The 14704-nt window shown below is 44.7% G+C and overlaps 1 protein-coding gene across 1 annotated transcript; it reads right to left on the minus strand.

Moving 5' to 3' along the window:
- Positions 1-239: 239 nt before the first annotated feature.
- rbm46 (RNA binding motif protein 46) lies at positions 240-12590 on the minus strand. The gene is made up of 9 exons (XM_084002293.1): positions 12254-12590; positions 12006-12162; positions 11511-11640; positions 9206-9303; positions 8141-8552; positions 4524-4723; positions 4190-4292; positions 861-1116; positions 240-402 (listed from the first exon to the last, which is right to left on the minus strand). The coding sequence occupies exons 1-8, from the start codon at positions 12517-12519 to the stop codon at positions 863-865; spliced, it is 1620 nt and encodes a 539-aa protein (XP_083858419.1). The 5' UTR covers positions 12520-12590; the 3' UTR covers positions 240-402; positions 861-862.
- Between the last annotated feature and the right edge of the window lie 2114 nt (positions 12591-14704).

Raw genomic sequence — 14704 nt, forward strand, 5'->3', positions numbered from 1 at the left:
TAAAAACAACCTTTTTCTTTTACATTTTTCCTTAAAATGGTGGTAAAACCGTCAGAAGTCTGACTTATTAGGGGACCAAACACCCGTTTCTAGTCGGGATCACACATTTACGGCCGACTGACGGAGGTGTGGCATTATGGGTACTTTCTGGTCGGAGGAACTCAGGAGAAATGAAAACCTGGGCTGATGAGGAGGAGGCCAAAGGCGTTATCGGGGTGATTGTGGAAGCTACGCTGCGTCCGTCTTTGAGTTTACTTTTCTGGAGATTAAAGCGGAGGGAGGGAGGACATGAGACAGACATGAACGGTGTAATCATAATAAAGACTGCCTTTGCTCCTGCTCGTCCTCGGGGTCGCGACCTTCGCTGCTGGAGCTGGAGATGAGGGGAGAAGGAAAGGCCTCCTGCAACGACACGGTCACATCTGGATGATGTTTTTTTTCCTAGTGACCCCGATACGCCGTCGTTTACATTGACAGGCCTCACTTTACAGACTTAAAGGGACAGTCATGAAGTTCTGAAGCATGGCTGTGTGAGCTGCGTCTCCATGGTTACTGTATTGCCTCCAGCAAATAATAATAGCAATAATCTTAATTTATAACTGGCTCAAATTTGCATTCTGGTGCTATATTCAATATTGTTTTTAGGTGAACTTTAATAATGAAATCTTTACACTTAGATTGGGAGAGTTGAACCGACGGCTGCAAATACAACGATGAGGTTCACGAATGTGTAAGCTTATCAATAAATAAGTGCTTTAACCCTTGACCCCCCACTGCTCCGCCACAGGGAACGTACCGGAGGACTGTGTGTGATGAATGCTTATTAAAATGTCATGAAGCGGTGCAGTGTGGCGTCTCACCCTCAGTAGAAAGGCGACTGGGAGCTGATGTACAGCCTGGGCGTTTGGGAGGCGGGAGGGGAGAGCGTGGTCAAAGAGGGGAGGGTGAAGGGGGAGGCTGGTGGTGGTGGAGGAGGAGGGAGGCAGGAGGCGAAGGCTCTGCCGCCGCAGGTCAGCAACCCGGGACTGGTGGCGGCGGAGGGGGCGGCGGCGGCGAGCGGCGGAGATGAAGGGCCGCTAGGAGGATCACAGAACGCAGCACTCAGGAAGGACGAGTCTGGGAGGAGGGAGGGAGGGAGGGAGTGAAGGAGGGAGGTGGGAAGAGGAGTCCAGCGTGATGAGAGAGGGGTGTAATGACCAGAGAAGGGCATGGTGGGAGCAAAGGGAGGAGGAAGGAGTACAGAAGGAGGGTTGTAAAAGGCCCTCAGGGAACTCGGGGATCAGAAGCCTCTGCAGTCCAGTCATTGTATTTACACCCCGTATCACCAATCACTAATTTGTTCTCAAGGGCTTTCACAATCTGTTCAGCATACGACACCATCTGTCCTCAGACCTTCCATTCAGATGAAGGGGAAACCTGGAGACATGAAGGAAACCTCTGGAGGAGCAGCTGAGGACGGAGCCTCCTATCAGGTCGGACAGACGGCCGATAAATACCGACTTCTCCTCTCTGCTGGCCACCAGGGGGCGACTCCTGGTCAGAGCAGAAGTAAAAGTCAGTAAAACATTAATAATCCATGAGATGCTTCAGGGACGGAGGTGCAGCGACAGAAAGAAGAGCGATAAAGGAGGGATGGGAGATCGGAGGAGCTGCATCACTGGCAGAGAAACTAACTGGAATCAAAAATGGAAGAGAGTTTGATTCAAAGCGTTAATCCACCACAGGGCGGACTTCCAGTAAAGCCCGAGCACTCCTAACTCTCCCTCTCCATGTTCTCCAAGTCACATCTCAAGTAAAAAAATCATCATTTTAATTGCATTGGTAGCCACTAGCCTCGTATGTTTTATCTCGGCCCTGTTTTCTCACTCACTCACATTGAAAAGCACAGACGAGTGAATCGATGCTGTTAAGCTCCGTCCTCAGGAGACACATTTAGTAAAAGTCCTGCTCTACTTTCAGAGGAAAGGTCTTAAAGGGACCAAACAAGTCTGATTCTGGCTTTGTCTCCATGAGCAGAGATTTACAGCACCCAGTCACAACGTCAAATAATGTGGAGAAAAGCTGTACGTCAAATATTCAGGGTTCCTCCACCTCCTCCAAAGTCAAATTCAAGCTCTTACCCAGCACTTCAAGGTGCATTTCCATGCTTTTCCAGCCCCTTCCAGCTGTGGTAAACTCCATCTTTGTACCAATCCAATGGTCAGTATTCAGTCTACTTATTCTGTCACTTGTTCATCACATTAAATGAGATGTTATTGTCCTCTAAACAACCAACATGATGTTTGGAGACAGCTTTTTACAGAAGGACCACAAATGAAAGGAAAACTAATTCCACTAACAGATCCACAGAAATATAATCACCAACTATTTTCATCATCTGTTCATCATCAAAAGTCATTTTTCATAAAGAAATGTCACAAAATGCTGTTTTCAGTCCCTCAGATATGGAGATCTTCTTTCCTCTGTTCTATCATAGATGTCATCACATACAACACACATTTCAAGACCTTTAGTCTAAATCCAAGCACTTTACAAACCTTGAAAACACCACACTAACATTCAGCGTTTTCAAGGATTTCCAGCCCCCGTACCAGCCCTGGATATCATTCCTTGTTTGGGACTTGTCTTTGAAAACGTGTTCATGCATTCAGAAGGTGCTTCCTGTGAATTGTATCTTCGTATCGACACACACGTGTGTGTGACACTTTCAGGGAACTTAAGAGTCATAAATATAAGCTTTGGTTTATCTCACAGCATTAAGAGGAATATAATAAAGCTGCTCTGCATTAAGTCAGAGGCACTAGATGACTTAGCGACGCAGCTGTTTACATGCAGATAACCACTTCTCTAAGTCTTGATGTCTCCCTGCCAGTGATGTTCATTTATACAAATATCAAGCCGAGCAGAAGCTCCCCTGGGGAACGCTGGCGCTCGCCACGGCTCGACTCCACAGTCTGAACCAAAGCCGGGTCCCCGTCTGCCTCGCCAGGTGACCCGCTAATTAAAGGGAAAGCTGCCTGCAGGTGCATGAACTTCTGAAAACTTGCCTCCGCTCTAAACTTTAATAAAAGCAGCAGCAGATGTTTTTATGTGAACTCATAACACAAAGAGAAATGCAGCCAACGTCTCCCTTTATCTCCAGCATCTAACTGGCTCTCGGAGCTGCATTTAAATCACCCTCCTCTACCCAACGCTCCACTTACTAAATGTAAAGTCTGAAGAAACAGCCGCTGCTGGATTGAGACACAACAAAATGCAATAATGCAAACACAGATTAATGTTGCTGCTTTAGCTGCAGGCGTGCTGGAACAAGTTCAGCTCCACATGAATACCAACGGAGCGTTTTTAAAACTACATGAATAATATGATGGAGGGGGAGGGGCAACACTTCCTCCAGTGTCTACTGCAGGCCAACCTCATTAACATCTCAGAACAAAGTCTTATTGTGCCAACAACAGTTGCCTTTGTGACACCAACACTCCAGCTGTTAAACTACACAGCGTTATATAAGATTCACTGCTGCTCTGTAAAGATGGCTGGTGGTAAAAACAGCTCCTTTAACAAGACACACGCTGTACAAATGGGATTAAATGTCACCTTCTGTCCAACCTACAACTGAGATCGTGACTTCAGTCTACACGTTTAAAAGGAGAAGAGAGCAAAATCAGCATACAATATATAATATGGGGCTCATGACTTTGGAAAATAACGAGGAAACGAGCGTTAAGTAAAGGTGGGTTTGGTTTGAGCTGGGATCACCTTCCACTCACATATAACATGAGTTGGTCTTTAACATGGGAACTCTAAGTCCAGCGCTCGCATTGGTTGATGTAGCTTTGCCGTTGCTTTTTGAGGCGCCACATCCCTCCAGTTTCCTGTTGCAAACGTACCGTTTCATCTATTTTATCTGCTGGCTTCTCTGAACTTTATTACTCTGATGGTTAGTCAGCTACTCTGCAAAACTTTGGACTTTCTCTTTCTGCTTCTGTATTACGAGGTGAAGACTGCTGGCAGTAAAACTGTTTATGTCCTCTGGTTCTTCACCCACATGGCATGTGTTAACAGTGTGTTTATGCATACGGCAGGTAAACAACCCATCCCATACATACAAATATACAAGGCCGTGTGTGTGTGTGTGTGTGTGTGTGTGTGTGTGTGTGTGTGTGTGTGTGTGTGTGTGCGTCATTACCCAGGTTCCACAGGGTTGTCTGTGCAGCGAGCTCCTTAGCGTCGTCCAGCATCGAACACAGCTTGTCGGGGATGTAGGTGCTCCGTGTTGATGGGATCAACACCTATACACACACATACACACACACACACACACACACACACTTATTTCTGTAATACACACACACACACTTATTTCTGTAATCTTGCCACCTCGAGGCATCTTTTCAAAGACTAGCAGCTGCAGAGTTTTCCAATGCCGCCGACACATTTGCTTCATTCTACACATTTTATATATCACCAGCCTCCCACTTCAAAACAATGCAAAGCATGATGGGAAACGTGTGTGTGCAGACCTTGTAGAGGAGCAGCAGGGTCCCGTCGGGGCCCTGCGTGGAGAACAGCTGGTACTCGGGCCGAGACCAGTAGTTCTTGCAGCAGTAGAGGTCCAGCAGGCTGACGGCGGAGCAGATCTGACCCTGCTTCAGGGCCAGCAGGCTGGTGGGGGTCAGGGAGGTCCCGGGAAACAGGGGGACCATGCAGCCACCCGCGTCCTCTGGTGGGACAAAAACCCAACACACACACACACACACACAGTGGGATTAGCATCAGTGCGTCTGTTGTAGACCGGATGTCAACCTTCTTAACCCTTGAGGCACCTTGGGGGTCCAAACGTGGACTTTCTGCTCATCTTTCTTAGTTGATTCTCAAAACATCAGTCACATTTCAGGCTGTATGAAACAGGATTTCTTAAAAACGCCTCTATTTGAAGGTGAATAGAAGAGGTTTGGTCCCATTGACTCCCATTAGAACCACTTATTTGTGATGTACTGTAATCCTGACCAATACAGGGAAAACAGCCTTTAGGTGTTTAAAATAAAAAGAATAAAAGCCTTTATAGCTATGGTTAGGTCTGAAGTTATTGGAAAGATTTGATGCGGTGAAAGTGACAGATGAGATACTTATATATTACATTGTTATGACACTTGACAGCTGATATTTTAAAGGGCCTTGAGTCTTAAACAAGTAAAACAACTTAAACTCTGAGGCAAACACAGCCTGAGTGACAGACTCTATTTAACATTTAGGAGATGAAAAGAAAACACGCAAACACGACAGAAAACTCTCCTTCAACCACTTAATTCCTCTTCAAATGCAGCTTCTCCAATTTGAGGCTTTGCAGCATTTTGCTGTTTGTATGACGGCAAAGTGAATATTCTGTCGACTGTTTCAACTCAGACTTTAATCCCTGATGAAAATTATTTGAGCTGAAGTTAAGATGAGAGTTTATTTATCCAGAGAGAAACCGTTTCAATGCAAAGTGGGGAAAGAGCGAAAATACAAAGAGTGCAGAGCTAAAGTTCCAAAGCCAAACTCGAGCACTTTCCAAGCATTTCCAGGTGCATTTCCATGCTTTTCCAGCCCCTTCCAGCTGTGGTAAACTCCATCTTTGTATCAATCCAATGGTCAGTATTCAGTCTACTTATTATGTCACTTGTTCATCACATTAAATGAGATGTTATTGTCCTCTAAACAACCAACATGATGTTTGGAGACAGCTTTTTACAGAAGGACCACAAATGAAAGGAAAACTAATTCCACTAACAGATCCACAGAAATATAATCACCAACTATTTTCATCATCTGTTCATCATCAAAAGGCATTTTTCATAAAGAAATGTCAGAATATCATATATGATGATATATGTCATCACAGAGAACACTAAAATTCAAGTGTTTTCAAGGATTTCCAGCCCCCGTACCAACCCGAGTGTTAAATGTAATATTGTGTTGATTTAAATGAATGAGCTGCCGTCCTCCGTGTGGTATCAAAAACAAACACTGGAGCAGCTCTAATCCCAGCGATATATGATGCGTATCGAGCTGTTGATGATGTCATTAATCAGAGAGCTGCGTTCAGGAGCGAGCTCCTCCGTGTCAACATGCTTCAACTCAAACACGAGGACGTCGTCTTAAAGCCTGAACTCCAACTCCACATTAAAAGTGTGGCGCTCCATCAGCGCCGCCTCGGCCGATCAAAGCATCTCGTTGTTTACTCCTCTGATGGAACATCAGCGCGATGCCGTCATACTACATTTACATCTTCAATTACTGGCAATAAGCAGCTGAGATGAGGAAAAAACAACACTTAGATAATCAATTATATGTAGATGGGACTTGTTTCCTCTCCTGAGCTGATTTACCACTCGGTTTATTAATCCCCCCCACAGGAAGTAAAAATGGTTTAATCCACAGAGCAGATTTTAACTGCTTGAGGTGATTTTGTAAAAAACATAAATAAATAAAAAGGTCTAAATGCTCCAAATGGATGATGGAATTAATTCAGCTGTAGAAAACGCTTAAATAGGAAAATGAGTGGCGGACATGTTTGTTGTTTATAGTTGTTTTCACTTATGTCACATGCTGCCTTTTAAATCACATTGTTTTTATACTATTTATCTGTTTTTTTCATACTGAGATGTTACATTGTTGGCATTCTGTGGACAGCAGAAGAAGAATCTCATTGTAACGCGTTTCTTTCCTGTGTGTGTGAGACAATAAACCCTTCTTGAATTAACAGCCAATTAAAAAGGTTCTCGTATTAGTCTTGTTGTTTAATGGCCGTTAATATTAATATCATAAATCCCTTACAAGTGAATGTGAAGCAGCTTTAATGTCACTCAGCTGGACAGATTCATATAAACGTCTCTTCCTCTGAATCTAATTCCCCGTCGTTCCCTTCGTCCCCCATCAATCTCGTTATTGGTCTGCTCCTCGTCGATCTTAAAATCCCAAAGTGCTTCTAGGATTCCTCCCCCCCCCCCCCCCCCCCGTCGTAGTACGAGTAGCTCTTCCTCCTATACATATTTCATAATCCATTTGTGGGGAAATATTCAGGCAAATGCCTGCAGGCGTGGAGGAGTTTTGCCTCGGCTGGCAGATAGTTATCGCGACAATGAGACATGAAGGATGTGGTTTTATAAAACTTACAATGGAGGGTGGTTCTGCAGGCGTTATTACACCAAAACTGTGTCTCTGAAAGAAGCAGAAGCAGCATATTCCTCACACTCTACGGGGGAGTGATACGGATTCCATGCTGGTTTCCCGGATATAGACATAAGTTTTGGTTTAGAGAGAACGCTTCAGTGAAATATACAATAAATATAAATATCTGGTATATGAGAGACGGTATGAAAACGGAGGACCAACTCAATATTATATATATATATATATATTAATATATAAGTTGTTCTTCAATGACGATGGAGGATGGAAACTAAACTTCTGGTGACTGAATTATCTCGTTTTTTTTTATCTTTTATTAATTGAAGGAACGAAGAACAACATCAGCCGACTCTAACTTTTGAACGTGAGACGAATAAAAGGTTTTGCCTCAATCTGTGCAGCCGTGGCATCCTGATAAAAATGTAAATGAAACATCTGGTGACTTCAGAGTGCAACAAAGAAACAGCCGGACGTCATCGAGCTTCGTGATATTTGATCATTAAGTAGTTTGGATGAAATATTGGTGAATTCATGAGGATGGTGGCTTCAGGCGTCTTTCTATCTGTGAAGGAAGAGATCATTCTGCTCCAGATTTCTTGCTGAACGTGAATTAAATTGGCCTGAAAAGAGACTTTCACACTGTGGAAAACCTTAAAAAAAGATAGAAGTTCCTCCCGAGGTAACATTAACTCATCTTCATATTTAATCTGTGCTTTTGGGTTTTGGGTTTTGGGCAGATATTCACAGGGTTCCTCACATTCAAGTCACATTCAAGCACTTCAAGGTGCATTTCCATGCTTTTCCAGCACCTTCCAGCTGTGGTAAAGCACTTCATTCTAAATCCAAGCACTTTTCAAACCTTGAAAACACTAAAATTCAAGAGTTTTCAAGGATTTCCAGCACCCGTACCGAGAGAAGAGTCCTTCATGATAATTCATCATAAAAACACATTTAATCTGGTCCTTACCTGATGTGTAGAAGGGGCTTCCCAGGCGCGGCGGCAGGGACAGCGGGGAGCAGGCGTCCCCTCCCATCATCCCTCCCTCGTTCCTGTGCAGGAGAAACGTCCCGTTGTCTCCTCCTCCTCCTCCTCCGGCGGCGGCGTTGAATCCCAGGTACCCCCTGCTGTTGTTCCTCCTCCCCCCGGCGAAGCTCCCGTCTCGGACCCCGACCGGTTTGGCGAGCGTCACCTCCACGGCGGCCCCGTCGATCAGGGCACCGTTCATGAGGCTCAGCGCGGCGAGGGCGTCGTCGCGGCAACGGTAGTGGATGAAGGCGTAGTCGGTGAGCTTCTTGACGCGCTCCACGGCGCCCGGCTTGAAGCTGGAGAACTCCCGGTGGAGCGTTTCCTCGCTGGTGCTCAGCATCAGGTTACGCACCTGCAGGACACAACGCACCAGACTCCATTGACAAAAGCTGGAATTAAACCTCAGAACACTCTGGGCTGTGACGAGGAGGGCGTAGCCATGGCAACGGGGAGGCAGCGTCCCCCAGGAGAACGGCAATGTGGGTTGTTTTACTTTCTTAATTATTACTTTAATTAAAGCTGTCAGCTGTTGGTAATTCATTTATTGGTAGTTTTTTGGAACGCCCTCTAGTGGACAGGAAGTAAAGCAACCACATTGCTTATAATGGCATTGGCAATGTATAAATAATGTAGTTAATATTAATAATAGGCTGAATTTGAGCATTAAATATTTGAATATTGAAAAGATATGGGATTAAATAGTATAATAGTTCTGGTCTCTCATTTGATTGTGATTTTTTGCCCCAGGTTTCCCCTCATCAGCTGGAATTACCCCCGAGCATACCATATTTTTTATATTTCTGTCATTGTCACCTTCCACCGGAATTCTTGTATTTTCCATCACATGCATGAAGACATTTACAACGTAAATCGGGACATAAAAATTCACCAGAATGCAGGAAATTAAGTATTTGACCTCCAGATCCCCTCCCATTAATTACAGTAAATTAAAGGGTTGAAGCCTCCACACACTTCCAGCTCCCCACGTTCCCCACGCATACTCACATACAGGACTCGGACACGTTGCATGACCTCCTCGTCCACGTCTTTCTCAGGCTCCGCCCAGTCCACCTGGATGGCGTGACCCCACAGCTGGAAGGTTCCTGTCGGGACACAGCAGGGACCACAAGGGCATCACAATTTCACACACAGCTGGAGGTGAAGAGTTATATGCAACATCGGTTTCTATCGTGTATAACAGTTTCCTGCAGCGGCGTCCGGTGACGGCCGGCCACCTCGCCAACAGCTTGCAAATGCCATTTTTATCCAGCTCCGCATAATTCCACGTTATTAACAACATTGGCTTCGGCTGATACAATCCTGCAGTCTGGGGAACGCTGCAGGATCTAACTTACTGGCCTGCTGCCACCGCGAGTCAGATAAACAGAAGAAACTGAATGGATGATTTCATCTACCACCTGGAGATATTTGTCATTTTAAACCAGCAAACAGAAGCTCAGGTTTTCTTTTTTATCCGGATCAATCAGATGGATCCTTGTTGAAATGTAGACCCCCGGTTTTGCTTCCCACATTAAGGATTTGACTCTAAATGGACCTGTCAATCAGCAGGTAAGCCCCGCCCCCTAAAGCAGCCCCTGCTTCCTGGTCTGGTGGACTCTAAAAGGACCATAATGTACTAAATGAACATCATGCTGGATTGAAGAAGACTTGAAACTAGAGATTGAGACCATAAACTCATGTTTACAATGTTTACTGAGATAATACATCAAGAGAGAAGTAGGACCATTTTCTCATAGACTTCTATACAACCAGAGAGGAGTCGCCCCCTGGTGGCCAGCAGAGAGAATGCAGTTTTTAGTCACAGCTTCACTTTTCCCGAAGACGCTGTCCTGAACTTTATATGAACTGTTGCTGTCTCCGACGGCTTGTCCTCCAAACTCTGATGCACATGGTGAAACAAATCAATGTTAAATGAATATATAATAAATATTGCAACCTTCCTCACGGTATAAAATGCCGCAGGGCCCCCGCTGAGGCCCCTTATAGTTCAATGCAGAACTTAAATGTAGTGGAACAGTTTCCTACCTCCCGTAAACACTGTTCTGCTTTCTACACATCAATAACCACAATCAATGCACGATATTCCATCGATGCAAAAAGTAGAGCTGTGCCTCAGAGCGGTCCGGCTCATCTTTCAGGACCGATGGGAGTTTCAGCATCGATGGAGGACGGGAAGAAATCGTCCTCTTGGGTTAATTAAGAGGTGAACTGTGCTGCGGTTGGCTGATTGGAAGCACATCCAGTCCTAAGGGGGACGCAACAGCGAGGATGTCTATTCCATCGCTGCCTCAATTCAACTGTTAAGCAGCCAAAAATAATTAATATTATCCCGATAATCATCAAAATATGCTAAAAACATCCTGGAGTCACTTTTTACATTTCGTTAAGAAACAATTATTTTCTTTATTTCATTGTGTCACAGATAAGACATCCTGTTTTTAATGAACATCCTTTTTTTGGTGAAAAACAATCAAATAATGTTAAATAAGATGACCATAAATCATAAGGTCTCCCTGCATAAATACATTAATTAAAGAATTTGGGGTTTTTGTTCTGTTCTGACAGACTGGTGGAGAAAGCGACTCAGCCGGTTTCATTATGATTAATGCCGGCAGTGGAAGAAGTTCGGAGTCATTTTAATGCTGATAACACAAAATAAAAAACAAGTCTCGCATTTAAGATGTTACATAAGTAAAAGTATGTAAGTATATAATCAAGAAAATGTACCCAAAGTAGTTAAAGTACTGACTGTGCAGCCGAATGGACACTTTAGTTGTTATGTTACTTATAGTAATTATTATCATTGCTGCAGTTAAATCAAAGACGGATTTTGTAGGGGAGTACACAGCATCCAATAAGGAAAGTTCATCATTCAGCTGCTCATTATTCTGCCATTAATCTTACTTTAACAGGTAAAGCACTCACATCCTGGCATATTGTCCATTAAATGGTTCAGTGGATATAAAACAGGATATAAAATGTCAGCTGTTGGTAAACGATTCCACATTAAAAAAAATAATCTTAATTAATTATCACATAAGTCAAAGCAGATTGTCAAAATGAAGAGACTCTAAGGAGGAACTGAAAATATCTGCTGATTCATTTTCTTACGTTGTCCCTCACATCCCTGCAGGGCCGGTGTCCTGGACTGGATCTGTTTCAGATCTGAGTCAACTGAAATCCCCCCACCTCAGTTCTAGCTCCCTCTGCTGGACGAGGACAGGAAGTGACATCAGAGTCAGAGGCCCAATCCCCGCTGTCGAATCACCTCTCGCAGAGGTGAACTTACCCGGGATGAGTTTCCTCCGGGCCATGGCAGCTGCTTTGTGGGATTCGTACTCCACGAAGGCGAAGCCTCGGTTCCGGCTCTTATCCGTGGAGCTGGGATACACGATGGCGTCCACGACGCCTTCCGTCACCTGGGAGACACACAACGACCATTGTTGCTCGTTAAACAAACAGTGTGAAGCAGCAACAACATCCATCCATCATTGTGCAGTTTAAATTCACAAATCATACAATAAAAACGTGGGTGTTCAGCTGAATTCTGTACATTAGTTTCCAGAGATCATCTCTTTTTCCCCACGTTTCCTGAAGGCAACACAGTTCATTTCAGTTTCTTCACGCTCTTAACTTGGTATCTCGGGGACGTTTAAAAGGCAGAGCTGTGTCCATTCAATTAGCTTACTCCACAGTTTAACCGCTAAACAGCATTCCATAGGGACGCACACATCACCCTTTCCTGTGAAGTTCTTCTTCTGTGGTATGATTGAGCAGAGTGTACCTTCGACATCTCCTCCAGGATCTCCTCCTTCCTCCGGTCTTTGGGGATGGAGCCGATGAAGAGGCGGCAGTTGTCCAGACTCACGCACACGCCGATGAACTTCCCCGGGCGGATCTCGTAGTTGTCCAGCGTGGAGATGGCTCTCTGCGCCACCTCTCTGGACCCACACCCAACAAACCACCATCATCATTTACATGTTATCGAAATTAAACCGGACATAGCTGATGACATGAGGGGGGAACGGTCACCTGCTGGTGAACATGACGAAGGCGTAGCCGCGGTTCTCCCCGCTGAACTCCATCATCAGTCTGAACTCGTAGATCCGGCCGGCCCTCTCGAACAGCGGGACCAGCTCGTCCTCGTACATGTCTCGGGGGATCTTCCCCACAAAGACCTCGCAGCCCCGCGGGGGGGGCGGGCCCTCCCACCCTGGCGGCGGGCCTCCGTACTTCCTCTGTCCGTTCTCCTGCACCATGTTGTAGCCCGTCTTCTCCATCAGGTCCAGCAGAGCCATCTCTTTGGCGCAGGACGCCTTGAACTCCTCCTCGCCCAGCAGAGGGCTGACTTTACCGGAGTCTCTGTCCATGTCGCCGCCTGCACGGAAAACGCCAGTTTATACAAGTGTACGCTCTAAATGAGCAATATACTGAAAAAGGGATGAGGGAGAGATTAATCAATATTAGTTATTAAAACACCGATTCTGGTTAACACTTAAATCAACAATTTTTCAAACAATAAACAGTAAACAAAACAAAGTACTGCAGTCAAAAACATAAATAATAATAAAAGAATTACCCAAAAATGTATTAAGACACTATATCAATAAGCACCATAATATATTTATAATTTTGCAATTAATTAAAAAAGTATTCATCGACAATCTAACAATAAAGCAAGGTACTGCAGTCAAGAGCATAATAAAAAGGATTTTTTTAAAGCCACAAAATATATATATATATATAAACTTATATATTTACAATTTTGCAAATTAAAAAATATGTGTGCAAAACAGTGAGATGATTTAAACATCCACAAAGCTGTATATTTTACTGTTTTAAGCACATTCAGTGACTGTGCGGGGGGGGGGCAAGCAGGGTCTCAAGACCCTCCTGTCAAAGGCTGCGCCCCCCCTTTTGCCCCCCCTCCCCTCGAAATATTTATAACACTAGTAGCAGGTACATGGTTTTATAAGGTATTTTTAAATAGACGAAATGAGCTAATAGTTCTTATGGAACTAGGCAGGGTGTTCCAGACAGAAGGAGCTTTACATTTAATTTCTTTGTTGGTTCTTGGGATAAAGAAAAAAGGTTGCTGAATATGTCTTAGTGAGTATGAGGGTGTGTATGGTAACAGGGATTGTTTTAAATAAGAAGGGTAGTTGAAATGTATGCATTTAAAGATGAACTGGAACCAGTGGTAGCATCTTCCAGCATGGGGGGATAACCAGTTTAGTGTTTGGTACATAGAACAGTGGTGGGTTAGATAAGGACACCTTAAAATAAATCTGCAAAGACTATTATAAATGACATTGAGGGATTTAAGATGTACCTCAAATGTATTCTGATATACAATATCAGCATGATCCAATATAGGAAGTAATAGTTGAGAAACAATTATTTTTCTCATCTGAAAGGTGAAACAGTTTATATGACGGTAAAGAATAGAAAGATTACAGCTGAGTGTTTTAGAAATGGTCTCAATATGCTGCTTAAATGAAAGAGTTGGGTCGAGCCAAACACCAAGATATTTACAGCTCACTACTTGTTTCAGTGGTGATTCTTCATTAAATGATAAAGTCAGATCAACAGAGTTGGAGGTGAGGAGGAGGAGTTTAGAGGAGAGGAAGACAGGAGTGGAGAGTGAGGAGGAGGAGTTTAGAGGAGAGGAAGAGGAGGAAGACAGGAGTGGAGAGTGAGGAGCAGGAGTTTAGAGGAGAGGAAGACAGGAGTGGAGAGTGAGGAGGAGTTTAGAGGAGAGGAAGACAGGAGTGGAGAGTGAGGAGCAGGAGTTTAGAGGAGAGGAAGACAGGAGTGGAGAGTGAGGAGGAGTTTAGAGGAGAGGAAGACAGGAGTGGAGAGTGAGGAGCAGGAGTTTAGAGGAGAGGAAGACAGGAGTGGAGAGTGAGGAGGAGTTTAGAGGAGAGGAAGACAGGAGTGGAGAGTGAGGAGCAGGAGTTTAGAGGAGAGGAGGAAGACAGGAGTGGAGAGTGAGGAGGAGGAGTTTAGAGGAGAGGAAGACAGGAGTGGAGAGTGAGGAGCATGAGTTTAGAGGAGAGGAGGAAGACAGGAGTGGAGAGTGAGGAGGAGGAGTTTAGAGGAGAGGAGGAAGACAGGAGTGGAGAGTGAGGAGCAGGAGTTTAGAGGAGAGGAGGAAGACAGGAGTGGAGAGTGAGGAGCAGGAGTTTAGAGGAGAGGAGGAAGACAGGAGTGGAGAGTGAGGAGGAGGAGTTTAGAGGAGAGGAAGACAGGAGTGGAGAGTGAGGAGCAGGAGTTTAGAGGAGAGGAGGAAGACAGGAGTGGAGAGTGAGGAGGAGGAGTTTAGAGGAGAGGAGGAAGACAGGAGTGGAGAGTGAGGAGGAGGAGTTTAGAGGAGAGGAGGAAGACAGGAGTGGAGAGTGAGGAGCAGGAGTTTAGAGGAGAGGAGGAAGACAGGAGTGGAGAGTGAGGAGGAGGAGTTTAGAGGAGAGGAAGACAGGAGTG

The sequence above is a fragment of the Eutrigla gurnardus genome (genome assembly GCF_963514095.1).
Source record: "Eutrigla gurnardus genome assembly, chromosome: 23".
Taxonomy (NCBI): Eukaryota; Metazoa; Chordata; class Actinopteri; order Perciformes; family Triglidae; genus Eutrigla; species Eutrigla gurnardus.